The following is a 25,236-nucleotide window of genomic DNA, read 5'->3' on the forward strand; positions in this document are numbered from 1 at the left end:
GCACTAGCACTAATCCTAACATCACAGGCACAAAAGCTTTCCAAAGCAAGTCTGCAGAATGGCTTATTCCAACCTCCTTCCAGATCTGCCATGTTCTCTTTAGCTGGAGAATCAAAGAAAGCTTGGCAGGAGTGCCAAGCAGCAGGAATTAACAACAAACCTGATGGATTCCACAGAAGTGCCAAATGTGACCAAGAGCCTGTCAGCTGCAAATCCAGCTGGATTAAAGCTGCATGTGCTGCTGGATTCCCAGTCCCTCACTGCAACTTCTCCAAAACTGCTTGGCCTCATTCTCTACAAGTTTCCATAAAAATTCCAGCTCTGTGGAGCAGGGATAGACTCTTCCAGAGTATCCACATTGTGCTAGCACAACCCAAGCACTCCCAGCCCTGCTGGGACACAAACCCCCATGTTCAGGAGTCAAAGCTCCTTTGTCCACTGCTGCCATGCTCAGGGAAACAGAAAGTTGGGTAGAAAGCAAGGCTGGCAGCTGAGTCAGGAGAGAGCAATCTTGGATTCACAAGCAAGAGATGGTAACAACTGACTCACCTAAAGAAGGGGCAGAGTTCAGGCAGCCTAAACCAATCCTAAAGCACCTTAGGAGCAGGGAGGAGATTAACACTGGTTCTAACACTGCATCTGTGTGTCCTGCAAAGGAGAGGGCAACCTTCCCAAAGATGATCTCAGGAGTATTTAGAGGCATTCAGTATGACAGCAAGTTTAAAGCCAGCAGAGTGTTCATCAGATAATTCAGGTTTGTGTTCCTGCAGCTCAGAGGCAGCTGTCACTCATCAGACCCAGCCCAGACACCCACCACAGCTCCTGGATCTGTGCAGGAGCGGGGATGGCAGTGGAACGTTTGATACTTTTCCTGTTTCAAACCTCCCCTGTGTACAGCTCCAGGCAAGAGTCAAATCCAGCACTTCTATTTGGACCAAAGGCAGGAAGCTCCAAGAAGACTTATTTCATAGCAGAAATAGTCTTTTATCCTTGTCCAACCAAAACAGTAACTCCCACATGCAAGAAAATGAAGGTTTAATTTCAGCCTGCTTTTGTATTCCCTGGTAAAACTGCTGCACTCTCCTGCATGGTGCAAAGCCTTGAACAGAGCTTTAAGTTGCTGCAAATTTAATACCATTTACAGTTTGTTCCTTCAACTCTTCAGATTTTTTAAGCAACAACGTATCTGATTGTAAAGGTAACATCTGCTTTGGAAGGAATAGGGAAGGGATAATGAAATAGGACAGAGGACAAAAATAAGAAGGGCCATTTTCCAAGAAACGGGAGATCTATTTTTTGATAATTTCTGACAGAGGAATAAGGCCATCTCTGCTCTGAATTAAAAGAACAGATTGTCACAGGAAGGTAAGAGCCTCTCCAGGGACAATCCCAGCCTTGCAGGATAAGCTCCTGATTTTGGTCTGCTCTGTCAGGGAATCAGGAGAGGCAGCTGAGCAGTCAGGGGGTTCAATTTGAAGTTTCAGTAGCCAGCACCTCCCTTCCTGTATCCTCCTGGGGACAGGGCCCAGCAAGGCCACCCAAAGGCCTGAGGCAGCTCCACTGTCCCCTGAGCCCAGGATTCCGCTGCTCCCAGCAGAGCACAGGGGACAAGAACTGCCACTCCCTGCCCAGCTCCAAGCACCCAACGGGCAGCTGTTCCATATTTTGCTTATGTGCTCTCACTTTTTCCTTCTCTAGCTTGATTCCCCAGCCTCTGACATGGAGGGGGAAAACCAACCTGTGGGTTGATACTTTTCAACCTAAACAAATGTTCAGGTGGTGCCTGTTCCAGCTGGAAAGAGGATCCTTGCAGGTCACACCAGGGAAAAAGCCTCCCTCTCTTTGGGATGTCCTCCCATCCAGGAGCCACTAGGTGAGATATCTCCTACCCCAGTGGAGCCCACACCACTTCACTGTTCAGATCTCCATGAAAAGCTTCCTGTCCTCTCTCAGAGCACAGTCACACCTGGGGACTGATCCCTACCTGTCCAGTGCCTCTCATCTGACTGGAGGCTGGATCACAGGCACAGATCAAAAGCAGTTTTCAGCAGAGCCCCTTTTCTTGGTGAAGCTGTTCCTGCTCACACAGCTCACTCATCACCCCTGGCTGGCTGGGAGCCCAGCCCCAGCTCCTTCCTCAGGGGCAGAGCATCACCGTGACACAAAAGCAGCTGCCAGGGAGGTGTCACAGCTTTTCAAGGGGCCCTTTGCTACATCAGGTGTGTGTATATGTGCAATACATTATACATCATACATATATCCCTGCAGTCTCTACCTGCCCCCAGCAGCCCCCACCCTTCTGGTCCAAGTTATCCAACCTGCTGTTGATGCCACTGCACACCAGTGGCCTTGGCCAGCTCTGGCAGATGTTTGGGGTGGGAATTTATCAGCTCCTACAATTCAATAGCACTGTTGGTGTCTGGAGCTTATCAGCTGCTGGGAGCCTCTCACTCTGCCCCAACACCTCCTGTTCTCTTCAGACTGAGGTTTGCTGGGAGACGTTTCTCCATCCACATTCCCGGGTACCAACAAAACTCACGTGCCTGCTCGCACATAAGGGAACTTCAGGAGCTCAACAGCAGCAGAACAATAGCACTAAATCTTTGTTACATTTCATTTCTACAGAGGTGATTCACATTCACTTTTCCAAGAAAAAAAACAGCATTCTAAATCATGTTCAGACTCCCTGTACACAGATGAGACATGCTCAGCTCTGAGACATACAGCACAGCCTGCAGGACTGGCAAAGCTCCTTGTAAGCAGCAGTGTCGTTTGGAAAGGCCAGGTAAAGAAAAAAGAATGAAAATCTTCCCAGAGCCAGTAATGCAGAGCATCTCACCTAACCCATCCTGACTGAGCTGATTCCTTCCAAGCCAGGAAGCTTTTACTGTTGAAACTTCATCCAGCTCTTCTCTGCTTCCAAGCAAGATCACTCGCTCCTCTTCCTAAGCACCCTTTATCTGCTCAGCCCACCCAACTACTCTCTCTGGTGCTATGCTCGGTCCTTCTTTCCTTCCCTCCTAATCCTCCTCCATGAGGAAATCTGGAGTTAAACCCCTTTTGAGGCATTCAAGCTGCTCTAGGCCCTTTCTTTTCCCAGCCACATATCAGTTACCCTGCTGGTGTGACAGAGACTTTCCTTTAACCAAAAGGAGCCCAGGTAGCTTCTGGACATTCCAGCAGAGCAGAGGCACACCTGTCCCTCAGTGCCCGTGCAGCTTCTCAGGGAAAAATCAGAGAACCATGGAATTTCCTTGAGCAGGAAGGAACTCAAGAATCATCCAGTCCAACCCCTGACCCTGCACAGACACCCCAACAATCCCACCCTGTGCCTGAGCATTGTCCAAACCCTCCTGGAGCTCTGGCAGCCTCGGGGCTGTGCCCATTCCCTGGGGAGCCTGGGCAGTGCCCAGCACCCTCTGGGGGAAGAGCCTTTCCTGATCTCCAACCTAACCCTCCCCTGGCACAGCTCCAGCTGTTTCCTGTCCCTGTCACAGAGCAGAGACTGGAGCTGCAGCCCCTGGTGAGCTCTGTGCTCCATCTCCTCCAGCTGAACAGACCAAGTGCCCTCAGCTGCTCCTCCTATGGCTTCCCCTTGAGACCCTTCCCCATCCTCATGTTCCTCCTTGGAACACTTTCTGACAGCTTTAGATCCTTCCGATATCCTGATACCTGATAACATCTGATATCCTGATAATCCTGGTGTCCAGCATTAGAGGTGAGGTCACTCCAGCACAGAGCAGAGCAGGACAGTGCCCGCAGGGCACGGTGACCCTTTGGGCTGCCAGGGCTGACTCAGGCTCAGCTCAACATCAACCAGGACCCCCAGGTCCCTTCCTGTGGCATCACACTCCAGCTTCTCAATGCCCAGTGTGTTTGTGCACCCAGAGCTCCCCATCCCAGCTGGGGATTCCCCCAGATGCCCCTCAGTGCCTGCCCTACCCACCTTTCCCTTGTGAGTCTCCTGGAGCCACTGGCGCAGGCGGATCAGGCAGCTCTCCTGCATCGGGGTGAGCCGGCCCAGGTAGCGCTCGATGTAATCAGCGTCCAGTTTGTCAGCTGCAGGGAGGAAACAACTCAGAGCAGACTGGCACAGCCAGCAGGGAGGGGAGCAGGTGTTTCTACACATTGGGTTCCCTATGATTTACATGGGATTTGCTCAGAAGCCTCATCCCAGCAGCCTGGGGGAGGAAAGGAAGGGAGACAGGGATGGGGGGACACTCTCCTGGAGATTGGGGCATGAGGCCACAGGCAGCACATGCTGCATCACAGCTGGATCACTCCCCCTGTCTCTAGGAACACCAATATTCCATTCAGCCCTGAATTGCTCCAGGAAGAGCTTTAAAAGATCTATCATGAGCTCTGGCACTCAGCTCACCAACCACTCCAAGACTCGGGCACTTCCATCTCCATGTGCCCTAAATCTCCTGCACAACTGCAGTGAAAAGTGGCTTGCTGGAAAACCAAGCCATAATTCTACCCAGGGACACCAGAGACTAAGGGAGAACAACAGCACATTTCTGACAGCCAGGGAGGATTTTGGCAGGAGAAAAACTCCTGTGCACACCAAGCAGCTCAATGCTCCTCCAGCTCAGAGACAAAGGACAAGGGGTTGGTGACTGCCAGCACCGAGGGACAGAGGGATGTGCCAGCACCAAGGGACAGAGGGATGTGTCACCCGGGCTGGCAGCTGCTAGCCAGCAGAACAGGGCAGCTGGGGGGAGCAGCCCCGGCAGCAGCTGGGATGGAAGACACAGGGAGCAGGGCTGGGGACAGAGCCTTGTGCTCTTTGTCAGGCACAAGGCTCTCAGTAGATGCCACCACCTACACAAGGAGGCCTGGACATCCACAGGATAAGCAGGAGAACAGAGAAATTGCATTTGGAAGTGAGACATCCCATAGAACCCCCAGAGCTACCAAGGTGGGGAGCAGGCCCAGGGAAGCTAATCCTGTCCTGAACAGGAATATGGGCAGAAAAATAAGGGCTTTTCTTGCTCTTCTGCTAGCTGGGACCTGCCACTATGAGGTCAACATTAATCTCAAACATTTCTCCTAATCAGCTTCTCAGTGGATTCCCGTCTTTTTCCAGAAAAGCTCCAGAGAATGTCAGGTGAGAGCAGAACTACTGGTATTTCCAAATTCCAGGCTTTTTGCCTAGTTACATTCAGCAAAACAAGTGCTGCCTTTCCTTCTCAGGAATGACAACAACTGTTTCTATTACAACAGCTTTGGATTCAAAGGTCCCTCCTATTTCTTTTTGCCAGATAAGTATTTTATTTAGTCTAGAAAATATCATCAGACCAACACACAGAAAGATAAAGTTTGTTTCAGGCATTTTGTGGGAAAAATGCATTAGGAGACATTCCTCAAGTTTGTTTTGGTCTCATACAGGGCCAAAAACCATCCAAACCTGTCCCCAAGAATATTAATTTTGGAACAGATAAAATATTTAATTCCAGCATACTGAAGACCTTAAAGGGCTGATCAAACCTCCAAAACATACTGCCTGCACAGCTTTTTTGTTTTAGGGGAAAAAAAAAAGTTCCTCTGTTTATTTTTTTTGAAAAAAGAAAATAGCTTTCCCTCCTCCTCCTCCCCCCCACTCCAGATGAAAAACCTGATGCCAAGAGAAATTAAAATAAGCTCCTCGGTCAGTGCTACTGACCGAGTGCTGCAGTGCCTACCGTCAGGGCTGGCAGGCTCTGGGGGCGGGCAGGGGCTGGCAGCCGGCTCCCTGCTGGTGCCAGCAGCCCCAGAATCCAGCAGGATGGCACCGGGGGCCCGCCCCACCGCCGGGGCTCGCTCTTCCTCCGCCGCGGGAGGGCTCCAGCGGGGGATGAACGTGATCCCTTGGGAGATCAGCTCCTTCAGGTAGTGCTCAATCACCTCCTTGCCCTGAAGGGGAAAGCTCATTAGGAGAAAGCCTCCTCCAGAGCCAGCAAGGCACTGGAGTTTCCTCAGGACAGATGATGAGTGCTGCTAAGGATAAACAGAGGGGAAATCTCCTTCCATCCCCATGATCCTGTCAAAAAACCTCCAGTACCAAAGCCCCCTGTGAATGATGAATTACACTAATGGCCAGGCAAATCCCAGTTATGGATGCAGCTGCCTTTCTAACACTTTTACCCCGTCCTCCTGCTCCCAAACCCAATTAGCTGCCCTGTTCCTCTTCAGCCCAGAGCCACTGACCCAAACCCAAGCTTTGGAGACACAGGGGGTGATTTGCACCCAGAACTTTCCCTTCCTGCACAAGAAGAGTGTCTTCAGTGTCCAGCAGCCCTGCACTCACAGCACCCAGTGCCGTGCTCCTCTGGCACAGCCTGCTCCATCCCTGCACAGCCACATTCCAGCCAGCTCTGTTCTGTTCCGTGCTCTTTGCACACTGGCTTTGCCTTCCTTTGCCCAACTGAGGGATTTCAGAGCCATAAGCAAGGGCACAAAACTACACTGGGTCTGTTTACAGAAAGGCAAATAGAGGGCCTGGGGTGTTCAGGCAGCCAGGGAAGCCCACCTTACCCGTTTGATGTTGGAGGTGTACTGCTTCATGGCAATTTTTTCCACGGTGCTTTCAAAGCCAAAGAAGGATTTGATGTCGAGAGAGGCTGACTGCTCAAAGCAGGTCCACTCCTCGTTCTCAGGGTGAACCTGCAGCCAGGGGAACACACAGGAGGGATGGTGGCAGATGGCTCATGGCCCTGGCACCACACTGGCTGTTCAGCCTCCACAGCTACAGAGAGGGGGCAGAGGAGGCACTGCCAGACCTGGAGTGACCAGCCAGCTTCATTCCTGTTGTGGGAACCCTTTGTGAACTGGACATCCAGACTTTTGCTAACCCAACATTCTTCACATGCACAAGGAAATCCAGATGTAAACCCATCCCTGCCCCAGCAGACCTGATCTGTAGTAGTAAAAGCTGCACAAAAATAGCAGTGCAACTGCCCACTTCAAGCCCATCATGTCAAGGTCTCCTTATGGAAAGACAGGGATGGCCTTGTGGAACATGCAATTAAAACTTCTACACCTGAAAAGAAGAAAAATGCAAACCAGGTTCTTTTTTACTTTTGGATGGGAGACTTAGCCTCCTCCCCAAAACACTGGGGACTGGGGACATGGCAGAGCAGGGAGTTTCCCCACTCTTCAGCTCAACACACACCTTTCCCTTATTTCCCCTCTCCTGCTCTATATATGGTAGACTCCTTCCCTCCTTTAAACTTAACCCTTTCCTGAGAAGGCTCTGCCTTCTCTCTGCAGGTGCTGCTGTTCACAAATTGACACAAAATAAAAACAACTCCAGCCCCCACACAAGGATACCATAAAAGATAAATTTCCTGGAGAGATATTAAGTAACTGCAGGAGCAGGATCATATTTCTCCAAGTTGCCTCAGAGAACACTGCAGAAAAGGAAAGATGAGAATAAACCTGCTTCCGGTGCACTCTGGCAGGGAAAAGGGAACTGGTAAAAATAGAGCAGGGAACCATCTTGAGGATGCAGCCAGCAGCTCCCACCCTGTTCCCCTCAAAGCCCAGATGCTGACGTTTCCTTCCTAAGGACACAGCCAAAATCAGCAAGTGTAACAATCTCAGAGTTGACCTGGGAGCATTTCAGACCTATCAGTGCCTTTGATGATGATGGAAGTTTAATTTACAGCATTTTTTAGGATGTTTTTAGCAGTTTTTAGGAAGCGTCATGCAGCCACCAAGGAACCTCTGACCCAGGAACACCAAAATGTTCACAGCTTTTCCACTCCTCCTCTTGCCTGAAGCTCCTCACAGCCTCCTTACTCCCAAGAAACTGAGCTGCTGTCCAGCTGCCAAAAGGGCAGGTAAGTAACAGGAGCTGGACATTTGTGTAAGGAAGAACAAGCAGGATCTGATTGCTTCCAGAAACAGCTGAGCTATTTCATGGTGACTGGGCCCTCAGAGCACCATTACAGTGACACAGCACAGAAACAGCCACAGAGGGAGACAGCCCAGAACACAAATAAGGCTCAAGTCCTTTCTCCAAATCTTTAGAGCACGAAAATAATGACAAACAAGGTGCTAAAACTTTCACTTATTTGTGGGCAAAATAAATGGGCAGACTTCACTCAGGCCCTTATAATAATGAATAGTAAGGGTTTAATTCTATATTTCCAGATTTATAGACATGCCCAAGATCCAGATATTTTTGTTAGCCTGAATTTCAATAAAAAAGAAACAGAGGGAATACCAGCAGTTCTGTTTTCCACTTTCACTCCAAGCAGGGAATCACAATCAACCTGAAGAAGTTTCTCAAGCCTTATGAAATCACAGAATGGTTTGGATGGACACACAGAATCACTAGGTTGGAAGAGACCTTTAAAATCATTGAGACCTTAAAGCCCATCTTGTTCCACCCCCTGCCATGGGCAGGGACACCTTCCACTATCCCAGGTTGCTCCAAGCCCTGTCCAACCTAACTTTGGACATTTCCAGGAATCCAGGGGCAGCCACAGCTTCTCTGGGCACCCTGTGCCAGGGCCTGCCCACCCTCACAAGGAAGAATTCCTTCCCAATGTCCAGTCTGTCTGTGGGAAGCCATCCCTCCTGGTCTTGTCTCTCCAGGCCCTTCATCCAAAGCAACTGAACCATCCCACACCCAGGATCCAACAGCCTTTCCAGCCCCAGAGTCTCTAATCCCAGCCCAGCACTGCAGGGGTGCTCAAACCCATTCAGGCACCTTCCCCCTGTGTGTGAGTGTACAGCTCCCCCCTCCCAGCAGAGACAGCCCCAGGACGGCTCTCACTGAGTAGCTGCAGGTCTCCCTGACCACCACCCGGTTGGCAAAGGTCTCGTTGTGGGCTTCGATGCGGAGCGTTCTCTCTCTCCAGTTCACTGTGTTCTTCTGGATGAAGAAGACATATTCTACCCCTGCAATCTGAAGAGGAGGGGGAAACACAGAGAGACAAGAGTAACTTTAGGAGCCTTTGCCTGTCTCAGCCAGCCAACAGAATGCAGCCTCTCTGCTCCCAAGGTTCCACCTGCCTTCTTCAGCAGCCTGGGAGCATCCACATTCAGCTTGCAGCTTCGCTCAATGACATGGATGGCTCCGTCCTCACTCCGGGATTCGTGCAGGATTTCACTCCCCAGGAAGACTGGGATCTCTGGGCATGTAGGAAAGCGTTTCTCATAGGCCTAGAAGTGAAAAGAAAGTAAACTTCAGCTTCCGGGTAAATCAATTTTAACTCTTTCTGAATTAATTCATTCCCTTACAGTGAAAATCCAACAAAACCTGAGGCCCCTGAACCCTGGAGTTGGCCCCAGTTTTCTCAGAGATGAAGTTAAAGCAGAGTAGGTACAAGCAGGGACAGCACCATGTCAGTCACCAGCCAAGCACGTCCTAACATAACTTTTCCTTGACACATGAAGTAGAAACAGAATTCTGTTGTTGAAGAATACTAGGAAGGGAATCATCACTTCAACATCAGGAAGCTCCTAACTAGCAAAAGCAAACAGAGCTCTGCTGATTTCTGCTGGCTAAAGACTTGAATATTATAATCTCTGGGTCAATACTATCTGTATGAAGCCTTAAAATGTGATGTGCCAAACAGTTCTCGTTGCCCTGAACTATCGAGAGTAAGACCACCGATTATTGGCTACTCACTTTGCCTCAATTTATCCAATTCTAGAACAACTCTGTCCTGGCTCTGAAATCTTCCCTGTTCTATTAGCACATCCCTCTGAAGAGCCCTTTCTCCAAAGCTTCTTTAGCAGCTCAAGCAGAAATCCAGTCTTCCCTGGTACTTGCAGTGAAGCTAACTTGCATGAACAGTACCTACTCCTGCTGCTCCTTCCCTAACTTCATCTTTTACTATATTCTAAGATGTTTGCAGGATGGAATGTTTTCCTTGGATTTCTGAAAAACCTCTTGCATGTTGTGTTGCTGTTGCAAATATGTGGTAGCTGCGCAAGCTGCCCAGAATTCCAGTGCAGCTGTTCCAGGAAGAGAACCTGTGCTCTCCTTCCACTGGACTCCCAGAGCTCCACATTTCCATCGTAAGATGTTTCTGCCAAGGCAATTCATCTAGGAACTGCTGTCATCTTCCCATCTTCCAGAAGACACCACCATTTTATACAGCACAGAAAAATAAAAATGTTCATGAGTTCTCTGCCCCAAAAGCAAACATTGATGCACTGATGCTGGAGCTGGGCTGGGCTGTCAGCTCCCCGTTAGCACAGCCATGCAAAGCCTGGATGCCCCTGCACAGATTCATGTCCCTGCTCCCAAAATAGCCCAGGCACTTAAGGACACATTCCATATCTCCTGCTCCCGGACCTCTGGACGGGAAAGGAGCTATTTCAGATTATCGTGTTGCTCCAGTATCAGGAGGGAAGTGAAGGCAGCTGCCAGCTGGAGTCCTGGCCAGAACAGAGCACGCAGGTTTGAAACCCTGCTCTCCCAGTCCCTCAGCAATATCCTGCTTGCTTTGCCACACTTCTCAGAGAACCTTTCCCACGTTCTTCTACCTGTGCTTTTCACTCCTCATCACAGGAATAACAAAACCAGTTTAGATAAATCCAAAATTCCCATGGTAAGTGACTGTTTCCAACACAGATCCAGCTGGCTCCAGCCAAGAGAAGCTCACTCACTGCTTCAAGCAGCTTAATTTGTTAGGATGGGAGCTCATGGATCTGTGTCAGGCTTTGCCACAGGATACTCCCAGCCATCCTCTCCTGGTGCCCTTTGCTCCAGGGCCACCAGGTAGGAGGGCTGCACACCTCAGTCACTGCTCTCCTCTCTGCGCTTGCCAGCCCATTCAGCTGCTCAGGCAGAGTCAACACTTCCTATTTGTGCTTCCACCTGCCCTCTCCCAACCCTCCAGACTCCAAACCACCACCCAGGGCTATCCTGAGGCCAAAGCCTTCACCTTGCTGGTCTCTTCTGCTCCAGCACATACAAAATGTATCTCTTCAGGCCACCCATTCTAAGGTACTGGAGTCCTCAGTGGTTGGGCAGTGCATGCTGAGAACACCTCCAGAGGCCACTGGGATACCAGAATATTTAGCAACTGGTTCTGAGCAGTTTGTCCCACGACACTCCATACACATGCCCTTAACACACTTGAAGAAGGGTCACTGAAAGCTCTTCCCTGAGAGAAGGCTGCCCCAATTAACTCCACAGCAAGGGTGGACAGCTGGATAGGACAATGGGAAAGGGTCTTAAACTAAAAGAGGACACACTTAAATCAGATGTTAGAAAGAAATTCTTCCCTGTGAGGGTGTTGAGGGCCTGGCACAGGGTGCCCAGAGAAGCTGTGGCAGCCCCTGGATCCCTGGCAGTGTCCAAGGTCAGGCTGGACAGGGCTTGGAGCGGCCTGGGACTGCAAAATGTGTTCCTGCCCATGGCAAGGGGGTGGAACTGGATGGGCTTTTAGGGTCTCTTCCCACCCAAATTATTCTGTGATTCTGCTCTTTCAGGGGTGCAGCCGTGCCAGGAACATTTGAGGGAGTTTCCAGACAAACAAGAGCTGTTCTAGTGGGACCAGGACCCTCCAAAAGCATCACTTGAACAGCTTCACCTGTAAGTGCCCCCTCACCACGGAGAGACCACAAGAGCCAGTCTGAAACCACCACTGAATCCAGGTGCCTGTGGCTCCCATCCGAAGGTAAACCACTGCATCTCAACACCCAGCTGCTTCTTTCTCCACTAAGTATGGACTTGATCCAGCTGGAAACAGGCTCCCTAATAAACTGTCATTAGATCCAGCAAAACTAAGACCAGGACTAAGAGAGCAGCCCTTTTTCAGTCAGCTAAACAACATCTGGAGCAGGAAGAGAGGCCAGAGCAGAGGCACATGGCAGTGCACAGCCTGGTGATATAACTGTGACACGAGCCCAAACACATTGCCTAAATAGGGGGAACACTGCCATATTTGACAAAGAATCCATATCCACATCAATATTAAGTCCTTTGCTAATCTTCTTTGCACAACAGCTCTAAAAATACAGCAGGGAAGATGCCTGAGATCACATGAAGGACAGCTGAAGCCCCACGCTGCAGACACAGCAAAGCTGTTCCCAGAGCACCCAGAATTTCCATCCCTGCAGACTGAGCTGAGCAGGAGAGCAGCCCATTTCTGCACCCAGCAAAATCCTCTTAACCAAAATCATCCTCTCTATGCAACAGCCCATTGCTGCAACAGGGAAACTGAGGGAGGTTATAAAGACAGAGAAATACTTGATTTTTTTCAAGCCATCACAAGGCTGTTATGCCTCCTCCTCTGGGATTCTGCAGAGTCCAAGGTGGACAACAGAACATCCCAGAGAAATGAAAGGCACAGAGTATTTAGTATTAATTGTTTTAATGCTTTGGCTGCCTGTACTTGCTCTTTCAGCTCCTTCCTGCAGGAACTCTGCACTGAGCAGGATACAGGAACTAGGATTTGATCTCCCTTCTGTGCCTCTCCTTTCCCAGAAGGAACAACAGCAGTGTTGTGCTAGCACTGTGTGTTAAAGCTCTACTGTGGGTCTGCATTTCAGACTGACACTGGGATGACTGAAGTTTCCAACAGAATCAGGTATATATCAAATGTATAATAAAATTAATGGTGCCATGAAGCCACTCCCCCCCTTCCTCTAAACCCCACTGGGATTAACACCTCATACCCAAACCAACCATTCCACAAGGGGTGCTGGCTCAGGCCCACCAGTGTCCTCCCCTAAATAAAAGTTGTTTTCCCCCAGATTTCTGGCCAAAGAACTGTTGCAAAAATCAGTGCTTTTATTGTAGTAGACTGTGACCAACAGTTCAAAGAGTCATTTAAATATCTGCAGTCCTGAAACTGAAATTACACTTTATATTTCACAAGAGGGCTGAGTGAAGACAGAGGAACCCAGAATCTGTTTGAACTCATCAAGATCCTTTGCTTAGAACTATAACCAATTATTTGTGGGTGCATCTAAATGTAAAAAAAAAAAAAAAGCATTTAGATACAGTTCATTGGAATGAAAAAAATTAACAAAGAAGAAATTAAATTTAAAAAAAAAACCAACAAGTGAAACAATTTCCAGCTGAAAAGTTAAAACATGCAGGAAAGTCAAAGATCTCAAAGGTTCAATAGTGTCAGATTTTCCTTTCACACTGAAGAGAGCCCAAACTAGGATAAGGATATTTCCAGCTGGTTACAGTGACCTCTGCATCCCAACAAAGACCCCTTAATGCCACTGAAGCTGACAAATGATGAATTACAAGGAGCAGTCATTAACAGTGATATGGCTGACTGTGAAACCAGCAGAGTGCTCTGACCAAGCTTTTGCCCTGTGGATCTCCTGGGAAATACATCCAAGTGGTTTTACCTGCTCCGGTAAATATCCATCCCAAATGGATTATGGACCAATGCTGAAAAGTGAAAATCAGCTCGTGAGAAGAGAGCTTGAGAACAATGCAAGAAGCCATGCTTGGAAGTGTTCTGAACTGTACAAATTCTCAGTAACCAGTACAAACCCCACATCTGTGAGAAGACAGTACTCCAAAGGTCAGCCAGATAGATGCCAAACAAGAACAAATTATACAAAACCACAACGTCAAACCCCAAAAGTGACATTCTAAAGCCTCACAGCCACAGAAAAAAGAGGAAATTACCTGCCTTTCCACTCCCCCTACTCCACCTGCTCAGCCCCTTCCCCTGCAGAGCAGGGCCCTCTGCAAGCCCTGCACATTCCCAGCTCCAGGGTGTCAGAGATCCTGACAGTGCCAGAGTGCTCCTGCCCTCCACTTTAGGAGCTGTGTCACTGCTGTTCCTGCAGGAGCCATAGGACATGGCCAGCAGGCAGGATCTTTCTAACAGCTACTCCTGTTTCTCCTTGGCAGGGTTTTCTAGGAGCGACCTTGAAATCAATTTACACCACAGAGACCTCAGGAAGGCACAACAACAGGGACGTGTAACCACTGAATTACTGCAGGAAACAAAACACCTCAGCAGCCAAAGCCCCTGCACACCTCGAGGCAGCTCCCTCCAGCCTGCTGGGTCCCGAGTGGTTTCTTCCATAGGCAGCTTCTGTGAGATGGGATCTCCAGAAGTACAAAAGCTGGGGGGGAGGGGGAAACTGCCTTGTGTGGAGCACAAAGAAACTTAATTGTGATGCACCTGATGTAGACAGAATTTATAGTCAATATTACACGAATATGCGACAAGGAGAAGACTCCATCCTTGTGCTAAAACACTTCAAATTTTCATTATCAGATAACGTTTAAATCTGTATTAATTAAGGAGATTCCTCAAGGTCATGTTACAGCCATGTGCAGGTTGCCAGGGAAAAGGAACCCCTGTGTTCAGAAGAAGGGAAGTGAGGAGGAGGTACAATACCAGGTTTTGAGCTGAAGATGCCCAGATCATCATCCCTTTGAAAAGAGATGATGAGAAGCACGATGAAGACACTTCATCACTTTTAAGTAGGAAGTGGATGCATTTGGAGCAGCTTTTGAGCGGCTCTAATGATACATAAATATTCCTCTGCAGATTCAGGCCTTCTAGGAAAAAGGAATTTCATCCTGCAGTTCCTCCCACTGCTTGGTCTCAGTGCTGAAGGGAACCACAGAGTCTGCACACACCAGACACAATAATCCATGTGCTTTGAACAGATCAGATACCAGCTTCCCACTAGCCACAAAGTAAGATAAAATATACAAGGAACAATGTGGGAGGGACAAAATGCATATTTAGGGTACAGAAAGGCACTGATTCAGGGAAAAGAGAATTTCATTTCAAGGAGGTGCAGAGTATGCACAACAAAAGTGTTTGGGGCCCAAGGGAAAAAAAAAAAACACTTCTGTTGGCCAGAGGAAAAAGATTTGCCAACGAGAAGTGCATGGGACAACAGCACCCAGGCTACAAACATTGACCCAGTGTTATCTCTGCCTGGACTACAGCCAATAATTTGCCTCATTGCTTCAGATTTTGGTGAAAGAAACAATTCAGGGAGCAGCAGCATCTAGTGCAATACAGGCACAACTGAGGGCAACAGCAAACCTCCTAAACCCAGGCCCTGCACTGCAGCTGCACAAAGCCCTCCCAGGAAGCCACCAACGTGCCTGACCTCCTGTCTGAGAAGGAACAATATCCCATTCAAGCTGTCCTGCTGCAGCTTTCTCTCTCCTCTGCTGGGAGAAGGAACTCTGTGTGGAGCAGCTGGGGTCACCAACAGCACAAGGCTTTGGCCTTTACAAAAAACTGTGGAGTGACACCTTATCCAGGAACCACTGCTTGTCACAGCCCAATGTGGAGAGAGAGAAACCAAAATGGGAAGGCAAGGAAGCAGAGATCTGGTGTGACTAACACCTGAAAAAGCAAAACACAGCAGTCAAGTGTCACATCACACATTTACAGCTTGGTGATTCACCCCAAAATCAAAGAGGCTACCTCACAAACTAATGGCTACTTGGAAGGACACACTGTCATTGCCAGAAGCTGCTGTGAGAATTTATACAAACTGGCCATGATTCAGGGTCAGACTTGGGAAGGTCACTGTGCTTAGCAATTAAAACAAGCCCATACTGGTTGAGATTATTCTAAATTTTATCACTTGTTTTAGTCCCTACTGAAGAGTTTATAATTCATCTTCTGCACCTACACATTCAGTAGAGAAGGGTCTTTTGGTCACTACTGGAAGATGAGATAAAGGTGGTACAGCAGAGCTGGAGGTGTCTCCTTGTGCTGAGCCTCTGAACTGGAGCTCCTTTCAGAGCTCAGCCATCCCTGCACCAGCCAGATTAAGCCTGAGACACAACCCATCCTTCAAGGAAATAACCTCCATGCTGCAGCTGGAGAAGGCGAGTAAACCTGTACAGATCCTTGGAATTAGTGTAAACCCTCTCCAGTCCACACATGGTGCCAGCACCATCCTGCCCAGCAAATGGAGTCTGAGCAGTAGCAAAGCTCTCAGAGACCTCTATCATCCCCACAAAACACACTGAAGGTGATGTGCCGATGTTGCCAAAAGTTCTTCCATCAGTGCCTCCCAGAAAGCAGCTCTTCCATCATCCAGCAGCTGTGACAAACAGCACTCACCAAACACTTTCTGCTCACTCGAGGGGAAACATCCCACACCACGGTCCCAGGAGAAATGTCAGCTCTTTCCCAGCTATTGCTCACTCTCAACCTGCTTCATGCCAAAGGAGGAGGTGGCAGGGCCTGGGGCTGAGCCCCCAGTGCAGAGCCAGCCCAGCTGGCACACAGAGCATCACTCCCAGGCTCCTGGTGCCAAATGCTGCTCAGCAGGAAGATGAGGGGATATTTTTAGTGTATCTTGACAGCAGAGTTTCAAGCCTTCAACTCACACTGAAGCATCATGTCTTGAGTCAACACTAGATTATCTCTAAGTGCATAAAATGTTAACCCAGTAGCTTCTGGCAGTCACAGCAAACTCACCTTCCAAACATGGCAAAAAGCAGGGACAAGGGAAGCTGCCTTCTTTAAAATATCTGGCACAGTCCACGGCTGCAGGCAGACCATGCCCACCCAAGGAGGAATTGTCAAGTTTTATATACCCAACAACCCATACATCAATAAAAATCTGTAACATATATCTATAACCTATAACAATCAATAACAAACAAAGCAGATCCTGCTTTGCAGGGATTTCTTAACTTCTTAAGTGCTTAGGTTATTATCAAGACATTTCATGTCACGTGTGGCATGGGCTGACCACCAAAGAACACCTGTTTTGAAGCATTTTTCCCCCTTGCACATTGATTCTCTCTCCATCTCCAGGGCCCTGCCACCCAGCAATACCATTTCAGGCAGTACCTAAAAGCTGTGCCATTACCTGCATCCCAGCAGCTGCAAAGGAGCTCCCAAGCACTGGACACACTGCAAAGCTCTTCCCTGTGCCACCTGCAGCCACCCACAGAGAGGGCAGCAGGATCCTCTCCCCTGGCACTCCTGCAGCTACTGCACTGAGAGCTCCACTCCAACCGCCCTGGCTGCTCCACACAGCCCTCTGTGCCTTCACTGCTGCTCCTGAGGATTCCAGCTGCCAGGAACTGCTCTGTTCCCTGCAGCAAGTCCTCTCCTGGCTCCAGAGCTCACACTTGAAAGCAGAAGCTATGAGCCAGCATCAAATATTTTAGTTAAGATTCTACTTTTCTTTATTTAAAACCAGGCTGTGACAATACCATAATAGTGACAACAACTTGGAGCCCTAGATGGGGCTATTCCAGCCTGTAACTACAACTTGGCATCCAGGAACCCCCCAAAGTGTCCTCTGTGGTGCATCAGTGCCATGGCACTGTAGGTGACCTGACAAACAATCTGCAGTACTTAGGAAGCAAGACAGCAGCAGCCTTTGAGGCTGGCTGGGCTGTGAACACACACATTGAACGGTCACTCTGAACAAACCCAAAGAGCTGATGTGACCCCTGCTAGACATCAGCCTGTTTGTGCATTGTACAGCTCTCACAGCACTTATCTGTTCCCAGCACACCCCGAGCTGTTTGGGTGTTAAGTAGCAAAAGGAGGCTCAGAGGTTCTGTTGCAGGAGCATCACTTCATCAGCCAGTGAAAAATCAAACCCTTTAAGACACCACAGCATTAGGGAGCAGAGCACACTCAGCACACCAGGATTTAAGCAGTCTCTTTATACATTCAATCTGCTAAAGGCAACAGGAAGAAGTCATTAAATAAAGCTACTTTAAATCTAAAACCTTTAACACAATGCATGTTGATGTTGAAAAGGAAAATAAGTTTGAAAAAGTGTATGGAAAGCAGTTCTGGCTGTCAGGACCTGACCTCCAGCATTCAGAGTTTCTTCTCCTCCAGCTAAGCCTGACAGATGCAACAGCAAGGAGCTGTTTTCAATTAGCCTGCATCTACAAACCTCCTAACACTCGTGACACAAAAGAATGTTAGGAGGGTTGTGGAATGAGTGATGCATTTGGATTTTAGTTGTCCTAGATGGCGACTCTTGCATCTAACCCTGGGCCAGATCCTCAGCTGCTGGAAAGGAGCAAAAGCTTTGCCAGTGAGCAAACAGTGCAGAGAAGGCTGAGGAACAGCAGTGAGGACCACTGCCAAATCCAGTGAGAATCATTGGACTGCTCCTGAGAGTCAGGCACAAGAGAAAGACATCTCACATTGGGACCATGGATGTTTGCTTTCCATGGGTATGACCCTGTGTACAGGATGAGAAAAGATTATGGAGAAGGAATATTTCTGCTGCTTACTCCATGAGAAGTAAGTTCTGACTTTAAATAAACTTGCAGCATTTGTAGCCTGAATTAAACTTGTCACTCAGCTTGTTAGAACCTCTGACACTCAAACTATACTGAGCTGAAACAGAACCATCTACTGTTAATTTCCTACTTTGTCTTACCTGTGAAATAAAAAACTGCAGATCAACTAAATGTAAAAAAACATTGGAGACCAACAAATCTGGAGATGGACTTTGGATGAGGGCATAGAGTGATAGGACAAAGGGGAATGATTTCACCTTGTCACAGGCCAGAGTTAGATGGGATGTTGGGGAGAAATTGTTCCCTGTGAGGTGGGGAGGCCCTGGCACAGAGTGCCCAGAGCAGCTGTGGCTGTCCCTGGATCCCTGGAAGTGCCCAAGGCCAGGTTGAACAGGGCTTGGAGCACCCTGGGATAGTGGAAGGTGCCCCTGCCCATGGCAGGGGGTGGGATGGGCTTTAAGGTCCCTTCAACCCAAACTGTTCTGTGAGTCAAAGAACACTGAATCACCACTAAAACCAGAAGAGTCTGGGAGCTGCTTGGAAGTGAGGCCAGGAGCTCAGATGTTGCAGCTTTCACTTGCAGAGCAAGGCAGGGGACTCCTGAGCTGCCACAGGTCTGTCAGAGACTCTGAGTGATGCTGGAGATGAGAAACACCCCCACACCCAACAGGCACCCCAGAGGAGCCATCCCCACCCAAATTCTGGCTGCAGGAGCAGAATTGCCCTGGCCTCATGAGCAGCACTCAGCCAGCACACAGGCACACACCAAGGCTCCCCATGTGTGTCCAAGAGCTCGGGCTCCCAGCTGCACAGATATGTGTCAGCACATGCCGTGGGCAGCACCAAGAAATGAGGTCAAGCAGAAAGCAGCACTGACTCACATGAGGCACATGTGGGGCTCCACGGCAGTTTGTTTCAAGCACAAAATACAACTGCACAGGCAATGGGAGCTGATGCTCCTGCAAACATCCCAATGCCTGATCTTTGTTCTTATTTCCCAAAATCATGACTTATTTTTATACAGTAGTGCAGAAAGATCCCTGTCTTGCAGCAGAAACCATAAACTGCTCTTAGCAGTGAGAGCTGAACATGAAGTGCACTGTGGCAAGAGGAGCAAATCATTGACAAGTGCTGTCAGAGATTTCTCATCTGCACCACTAATGCAGCAACTGAAATTATCCATCACATACAGAAGACCCTGTAAGGTCTCTGGGGGGTTATTCCCAACCTGTAGCTTTAGAGACTTAATCCTATAAATCCCCTAAAGTGTGTGAAAATGGTCAATGTCAACTCTGAGTGTGAAGGGCTGAGGCATTACTAAAAATAACAGGAACACAACTCCCTACCACGTTCAAAGCTGAAACCCTCCAGCCACAGCTATCTCATCTAACCTAATAATCCACTGCAAATAACATTAAATATGCAATATGTCTCTCTCTTGGCCCTTTCCTGTGTGTTGGACTTGCTCACCCAAGCCAAATTCTCCTCCCCAGTACATCACAGAAGGCTCACAAATATTTGCATCACTCATGTATGGCAGAGGTACCTCTCTCCTTCTGGATTTTTCATTCATTACAACATTTTTTTTAAATCCCTTTTAGCTTTCCAACTACAACAGAAAGAAAGTGAAAAATAAGTTTATGCTTGGGAATTTTCTTGGCTGTAAGATAAAATTAGAAGACATGCAATGTCAAATCTACTGATCTAATTGAAGGGAAGACAAGATGAGGCCCAGAGAGGCATGGACAATCCATTGGAGGAACAGCTCCATTTAAAAGAGGACACAGACAAAAAAGATAAACTAGAAAGAAAAAACATGACACGATAACAAAGCCTAACAGAAGTCTAGGTTCTTTTCAAGTATAAGGTATAAAGGTGTCAGGCACTGAATATGTGTTTGAAGAGAATAATACTTTTGATCCATTAATGTGAATCCAAGCTAGGAACAAAGCAGGTGGAAATGACTACAGTGACCTTGGACAGGTGTGGAAAAAACACCCTTTGCTTAAATCTGTTTTAGAAGGAAGGACAAGAAAAAAGAAAAAAACCAGAACGCCCAAATGACAAGAAAAGACTTGTTAAGCTGATTCCTTTTTACTTCCTCAGATGCACAGGACTGGCAAAGAGAGCAAGAAGGGGAATGTTCTTCCAAGGACTTGGAATACACATCAAATCTCCTGCCTGCAAATACTCCAACCCAAGCTGCAGGAGCATCAGCAAACAGCAGAGTGTAAATCCAGAAACAATTACCCTGCCACACGGTAACAAAGGTATCACCAGGAAAAGCCCCAGCTCACCCCTGGAGCACAGCCTCAGGCACACACATGGCCTCTGCACAAGTCCAAGGAGGAGAACTCTTGCTCCTGAGGCTGGGCTCCACAAAGGGCCCACCTGTGGAGCCAGCCCAGAAACAAGGAATTGCTTGTCAAATTTGTCTGTGACAGCCCTATTTCTCAAAATCTCCTATGTGAGCAAAGCACACCCACTGCTTTCTCGGGTCCAAACACTGGAGGTTCTGAGGGAAAAATACTTTTCCCAACTTACTTCCTATGTTCTGTTCAGGCTGTGTTGTGAGGGATGACCCTCCCCAATGAGGAATTAAGCACAAGTGTATCAGGCTGAAGGGTGCCCAGAGATCTGTAAAACATGGGGGTGTCTTTGGGTCACCCCTGCGACCTCTGCTTTCCTACCACAACCTGAGACCTCAGCACTCCAAAGGTTCCCACACAGCATTTGAGGGGAAAAGATGAAAGCAGCTGAATCTCAGTGCTGAGGAAGCTGCTGTCAGATTTGTGGTGAAGGAGATTAACAGCAATGCCACGTGCTGAGGAGCAAAACAGCTTCACTGTACACCCACTCTTCCCTGCACAACTTCCAGCAACTGACAGCTGGTACCTGACAGCTCTGCGAGATCCGTGAGATCCGTGCTGCCTCCACACGAACGGGAGCCTCCGTCTGAACACGGCAGCAGCGGCAGCCAGCTCTGCGTCCAGCTCAGCCTGCATGGACCACCACAAGACTGAAAGGCTGCTTTACAGCAGCAGATCCTGCTGGGAACACAGGGTTTTCACAGGGAGGGAGGGGACTAAGGGGTCTATATTCAGCTCTCTACTCCACAGCACAGTCTGCAGGGTGACCCTGGATAAGGAACCTGTTCATGAGAAAGAGGACCAACAGCTCTGCTAAGATTTGCTGAACAACTAAAGGATGACATTTACAACCCCAGCCCTCAATTCTCAGGGAATTTTAAACTCTGTTAAAAACTGAAAGCAAATAAAATTAAACCACTTCAAAATTAAGCCTACCAGCCTCTGGCCTTTAGGCATGTGCTAACAAGCTTATAAAGGATTTGTCTCAAGGCAGCCCTCCTCAATTGGCAGCCAATCGACTGAGGAGCATCTGGTGGTAGCTTTATCCTGCTAATAGAGACAACAGGAATGTGGAGAGGTGTGCATAGAGCAAAGGCTCCCAGGATCTTCATCACAGGTACTGGTGTCTTATTCTCACACAGGATGCACTGAGAGAGCAAAGACCTCAGCCAGGAAAGCTTCACTGCCCCAGACTGGTCAGGGCAATTCTGTGGCATGTTCTGTGGTTTAGCTGTGAATAGACATGGCAAATCTGGGTAAGACTGGGGAAAAAAGGGGTGGATTTGGGAGGGAGCTGCTCAACAGTCAGCAAAAGCAGTGTTCATGTGGATGACCAGAGAGCAAAGTGAACAGCAACCACTCTCAGCTGCTGCTACCTTTGGGGTCCCCTATTCACAATGAGGAACAAACTGATGTCCCCAGTTTTAACTGTTGAAATAAAAGGCTGGAGGCTGTTTTGGATAAAACAAATCTTAAGGCATTTCTCAGAAATCTTGAAGAGGCCACATTGTCAAGAGGAACTCAATAGAGGTTCTCCCTTCCATTCATGGGAATCACATCAGTTGTCTCCAACAGCTGCAGCTTTCCTTCTTCTTTCTGGGTTCCCATAAACTAAAGGAAATGGGAACAGGCAATGGAGGAAGCAGCAGGCTAAAAGTGGCAAACACCAAGCCTGGGGATCCCTTCAGCTGACTGAAATGCCCAGCAGATTACAAAACAAAACTTTGCAAGATTCCATAAGCGAGCGCCTCTAACAACACCCAAATGCTGCCCTTGAAACGCAGCAGCAAACCTTTGAGAAGGGTATTTGACTCACACCTAATTGTGACAAAGTCCAGAATATTGCAAAGAAACTCTGCCTAAAGCAGTCAACATCAGCCTTCTGCATCCCCAGTGAACAAACTTCAATGATAGCCCTCAAACCCCTTGTGGAAATCACAAGATTTGGAGAGAGGTCTCCTGACAGTTCAATCACAGAGTGGATGGGGAAGAACAATACAGAAGACTTTTTCCAAAGATTTCCAGCCTTTAACCAAAACAAAAAGCTCAGTATTATTCAGAATCCAGTTGTAGATACATCCATACTACAGTGCTGACTGGGATCACATCTGGACAGATTTGGAACTGAGTGGCATTTGGTGATATAGCAAAGAAGGTGTCTGGCCACAAACTGACCCTGCCTAACAATGTCAGATTTTTCCCCCTTCCATGTCAAAGAATAAATACATAAGGTTGGATTTTCTTGGTTTTTTTTTTTTTTTTTCCCTTCTAACAACTAAGCTGCCATTCTTAATGCTGAGATACTGATCCTTATTTTTCTTGGAAAATTGGTGGAGGGGAGCTGAGGCTCTGTTCCTGCAGTAGGACTGTCACATACATCCACATAAACCCACAGTCCCCCACCTCCCACTGGCCCTCAGCAGCTGGAGCAGGGAAAGTGCTGAGTGTTACTCACTGCCATGACGAGCTCAAAAGGGTATTTGTAGACTCGAACTGGGGACTGGTATTTCTGCACCATTTTTACCACACACCTGTAATAGAGAGAAATTGGAACATTTTAGATTCCCCACGCCAAGCAGCGAACACATTCTAGGTGATTTTTACAGACCTTACTAGAAGTTGTAGCTCTTTCTTACAAATAGAGAGGAGATTTATTAGGTAGAATATCTTGCCTAGTAAGTGGCAGAGACAGAAGCAAGTCTCTGCAGTCCCAGTCCAGAGCTGTGCCCAGCATCCTGTGCTGCTTGCCAGCACTACTGCAATAAATTCAACTTGGACCTCCAACAAAATTCACAACAATTAAAGCACAGCACAGAGATGTAAAGCCAGAATGAATTGTACTCTGGAGAAGGAGCCTGTCTTAGGAGCCTTACAGAGCCTACATAGCAATTCTTCCCCCTATCCCCCTTCCCTATATTAGATCTGTAAAAATTAGGGCAAAATCTTTCTCATTGAAAGCTTCCACAGCTTCCCATACCTCTGTGTTTTAAATGCTTTTGTGCACAAAGTAGGATTCAGTTGTTTTAGCTCACTGAAAGGAAGGAAAAGGAAGCAGCATGCAGAAAGAACATGCTTGATGCTAAGCTGGCAATCACATCCCACTGCCTGGATGCCCACTTTTCCAGCTGAACTGAGGCAAGAACTGCAGGGAACAGGAACAATCCCGTCCTCAGCGTTTCCCTGCTCCCAGCCACCTCTCACTGTCCTCATCGGGATTCCTCCCTCAGACTCTCCTGCCCGGGTTTTAACTCTCAAACATGCATCAGTAACCAGCATCTCAAGGCAAGTACACAAATCATTATAAAAAGCATTATTAGGCTGCTTTCTGCGATTCCTTTAGGAATTCCTTTGTACTGCTCCTGCCAATACCATCCATGAACATCAGGACACAAAAGGCTGGATGGCTGGTTGGAGGCACTGTGCTCATTCCACCCCACTCAAATTCCACTGCTGAGCAGACACAGCCTTCGGCAACATGACGCAGTGTAGCGCTGAACTCAACAGTCAGAGCACTCAGACAACTTATCCCTGACATTTTCAGCCCAAAACCAGAGGTGAAACATGAATAAGCAATAGATTCTCCCTCCAAAATTGCTGCAAAATGCCATCACACTGTTAAATCTATGCAAGGGCGAGGGAAAAAGGACTTGAAAAGTTTGAGTACCTGAGAATGAGGGATTTTTGGAGAAATAAATTCCTCTGCAGGGGATCACATTACCCAAGCAGCAAAGGTCAGGACTTGCTGTATCTCTCAGTCTCACTGTTGCTAAAAGCCAGTCCATGCCAAGCCAGTCAATGGAGAGAGAACCTCCCAGCAGAGCATCCAACTCAGAGTGCAGCGTGAGGAGCAGCACAAGCACATCCCAGGAAGCCCGGGCTGCTATCAGGTATCAGATACCCGAGCCAAGAGGCACAGGACAGGGCACCTTGGAACATGACCTGTAACATGATTAGGCTGGGCAGAGACCCTCCCTGTGAGCGCAAATAGAGCGGGAGAAGCCTCGTCCAGCACATTTACCTGGGATCTTGCTTATTCTGACCTCACCTCCTACACCAGGAATTCCTGCACCTCTGCAGGAGAAGGTCAGAAACCTCCACAGCAGGAAGGCTCAAGACACACCAGCCACAGAACAGTGGGATGGCACGAGCTGTAGCTCAGCAGCCTTAATTGTGCTGCCTGGACAGACCCGCTGCTCCCGGCAGCTGCTGGACCTGACTGCCACAGGTTTATTGCCTCTGTGCTCCTCCAGCTGAGGGAAGGCTGGAGAAAAGAGCCAGTCACTATTACACCCACAGGAAGCTGTAGAAAAATGACAGCTGATAACTTACACCTGCCCTAGAAATCTTTCATACCTCGGGAGAGTACAGTGGCAGCAGACTTTCTATGCCCTCTCCTCCAAACAGAGCTGTGAGATGGTCATTGTGCTTCTCAAAGCAACAGGGACTCCTGCTATAAATCCTGGAAAAAAAGAAAAAAAATATCAGAAAAGCCAGTGAAGGTGGTTACTTAGCACACCCGGCTGAAGATGATGATTAGCACTGATAAGGACAGAGTCCCAGGTGTTACCATTGGGCATCTAGGCTATATTAGCTCAAGACGTGCATCTTCCCAGGGCTTTAGCACCAAAGACAGATGTGTTTTTAAAATAATCTCGTGTTCCACTCAAATTATAAACAGGT

The 25,236-nt window shown here is 48.2% G+C and overlaps 2 protein-coding genes across 3 annotated transcripts in view; one reads left to right on the plus strand and one right to left on the minus strand.

Annotated features, from left to right (window-relative positions):
• Nucleotides 1-18,547, plus strand: part of NAGPA (N-acetylglucosamine-1-phosphodiester alpha-N-acetylglucosaminidase) — a 39,881-nt gene extending 21,334 nt beyond the window's left edge. Inside the window, exon 11 of the mRNA XM_068206465.1 lies at nt 18,533-18,547. The gene's annotated coding sequence lies outside the window, so the exon portion shown is untranslated. The remainder of the gene's footprint in view (nt 1-18,532) is intronic.
• The window catches only part of SEC14L5 (SEC14 like lipid binding 5), a 39,556-nt gene that overhangs the window by 10,699 nt on the left and 3,621 nt on the right, over nt 1-25,236 (minus strand). For both annotated transcript variants that reach the window (XM_068206461.1, XM_068206462.1), the window contains exons 2-8: nt 24,910-25,015; nt 23,012-23,087; nt 9,004-9,153; nt 8,765-8,896; nt 6,517-6,645; nt 5,685-5,895; nt 3,947-4,059 (exon numbers count right to left, since the gene is read on the minus strand). In XM_068206461.1, the coding sequence (XP_068062562.1) occupies nt 3,947-4,059; nt 5,685-5,895; nt 6,517-6,645; nt 8,765-8,896; nt 9,004-9,153; nt 23,012-23,074 (798 nt within the window). In that variant the 5' untranslated portion in view covers nt 23,075-23,087; nt 24,910-25,015. The remainder of the gene's footprint in view (nt 1-3,946; nt 4,060-5,684; nt 5,896-6,516; nt 6,646-8,764; nt 8,897-9,003; nt 9,154-23,011; nt 23,088-24,909; nt 25,016-25,236) is intronic.

The sequence above is a fragment of the Anomalospiza imberbis genome, chromosome 16 (assembly GCF_031753505.1).
Source record: "Anomalospiza imberbis isolate Cuckoo-Finch-1a 21T00152 chromosome 16, ASM3175350v1, whole genome shotgun sequence".
Taxonomy (NCBI): Eukaryota; Metazoa; Chordata; class Aves; order Passeriformes; family Viduidae; genus Anomalospiza; species Anomalospiza imberbis.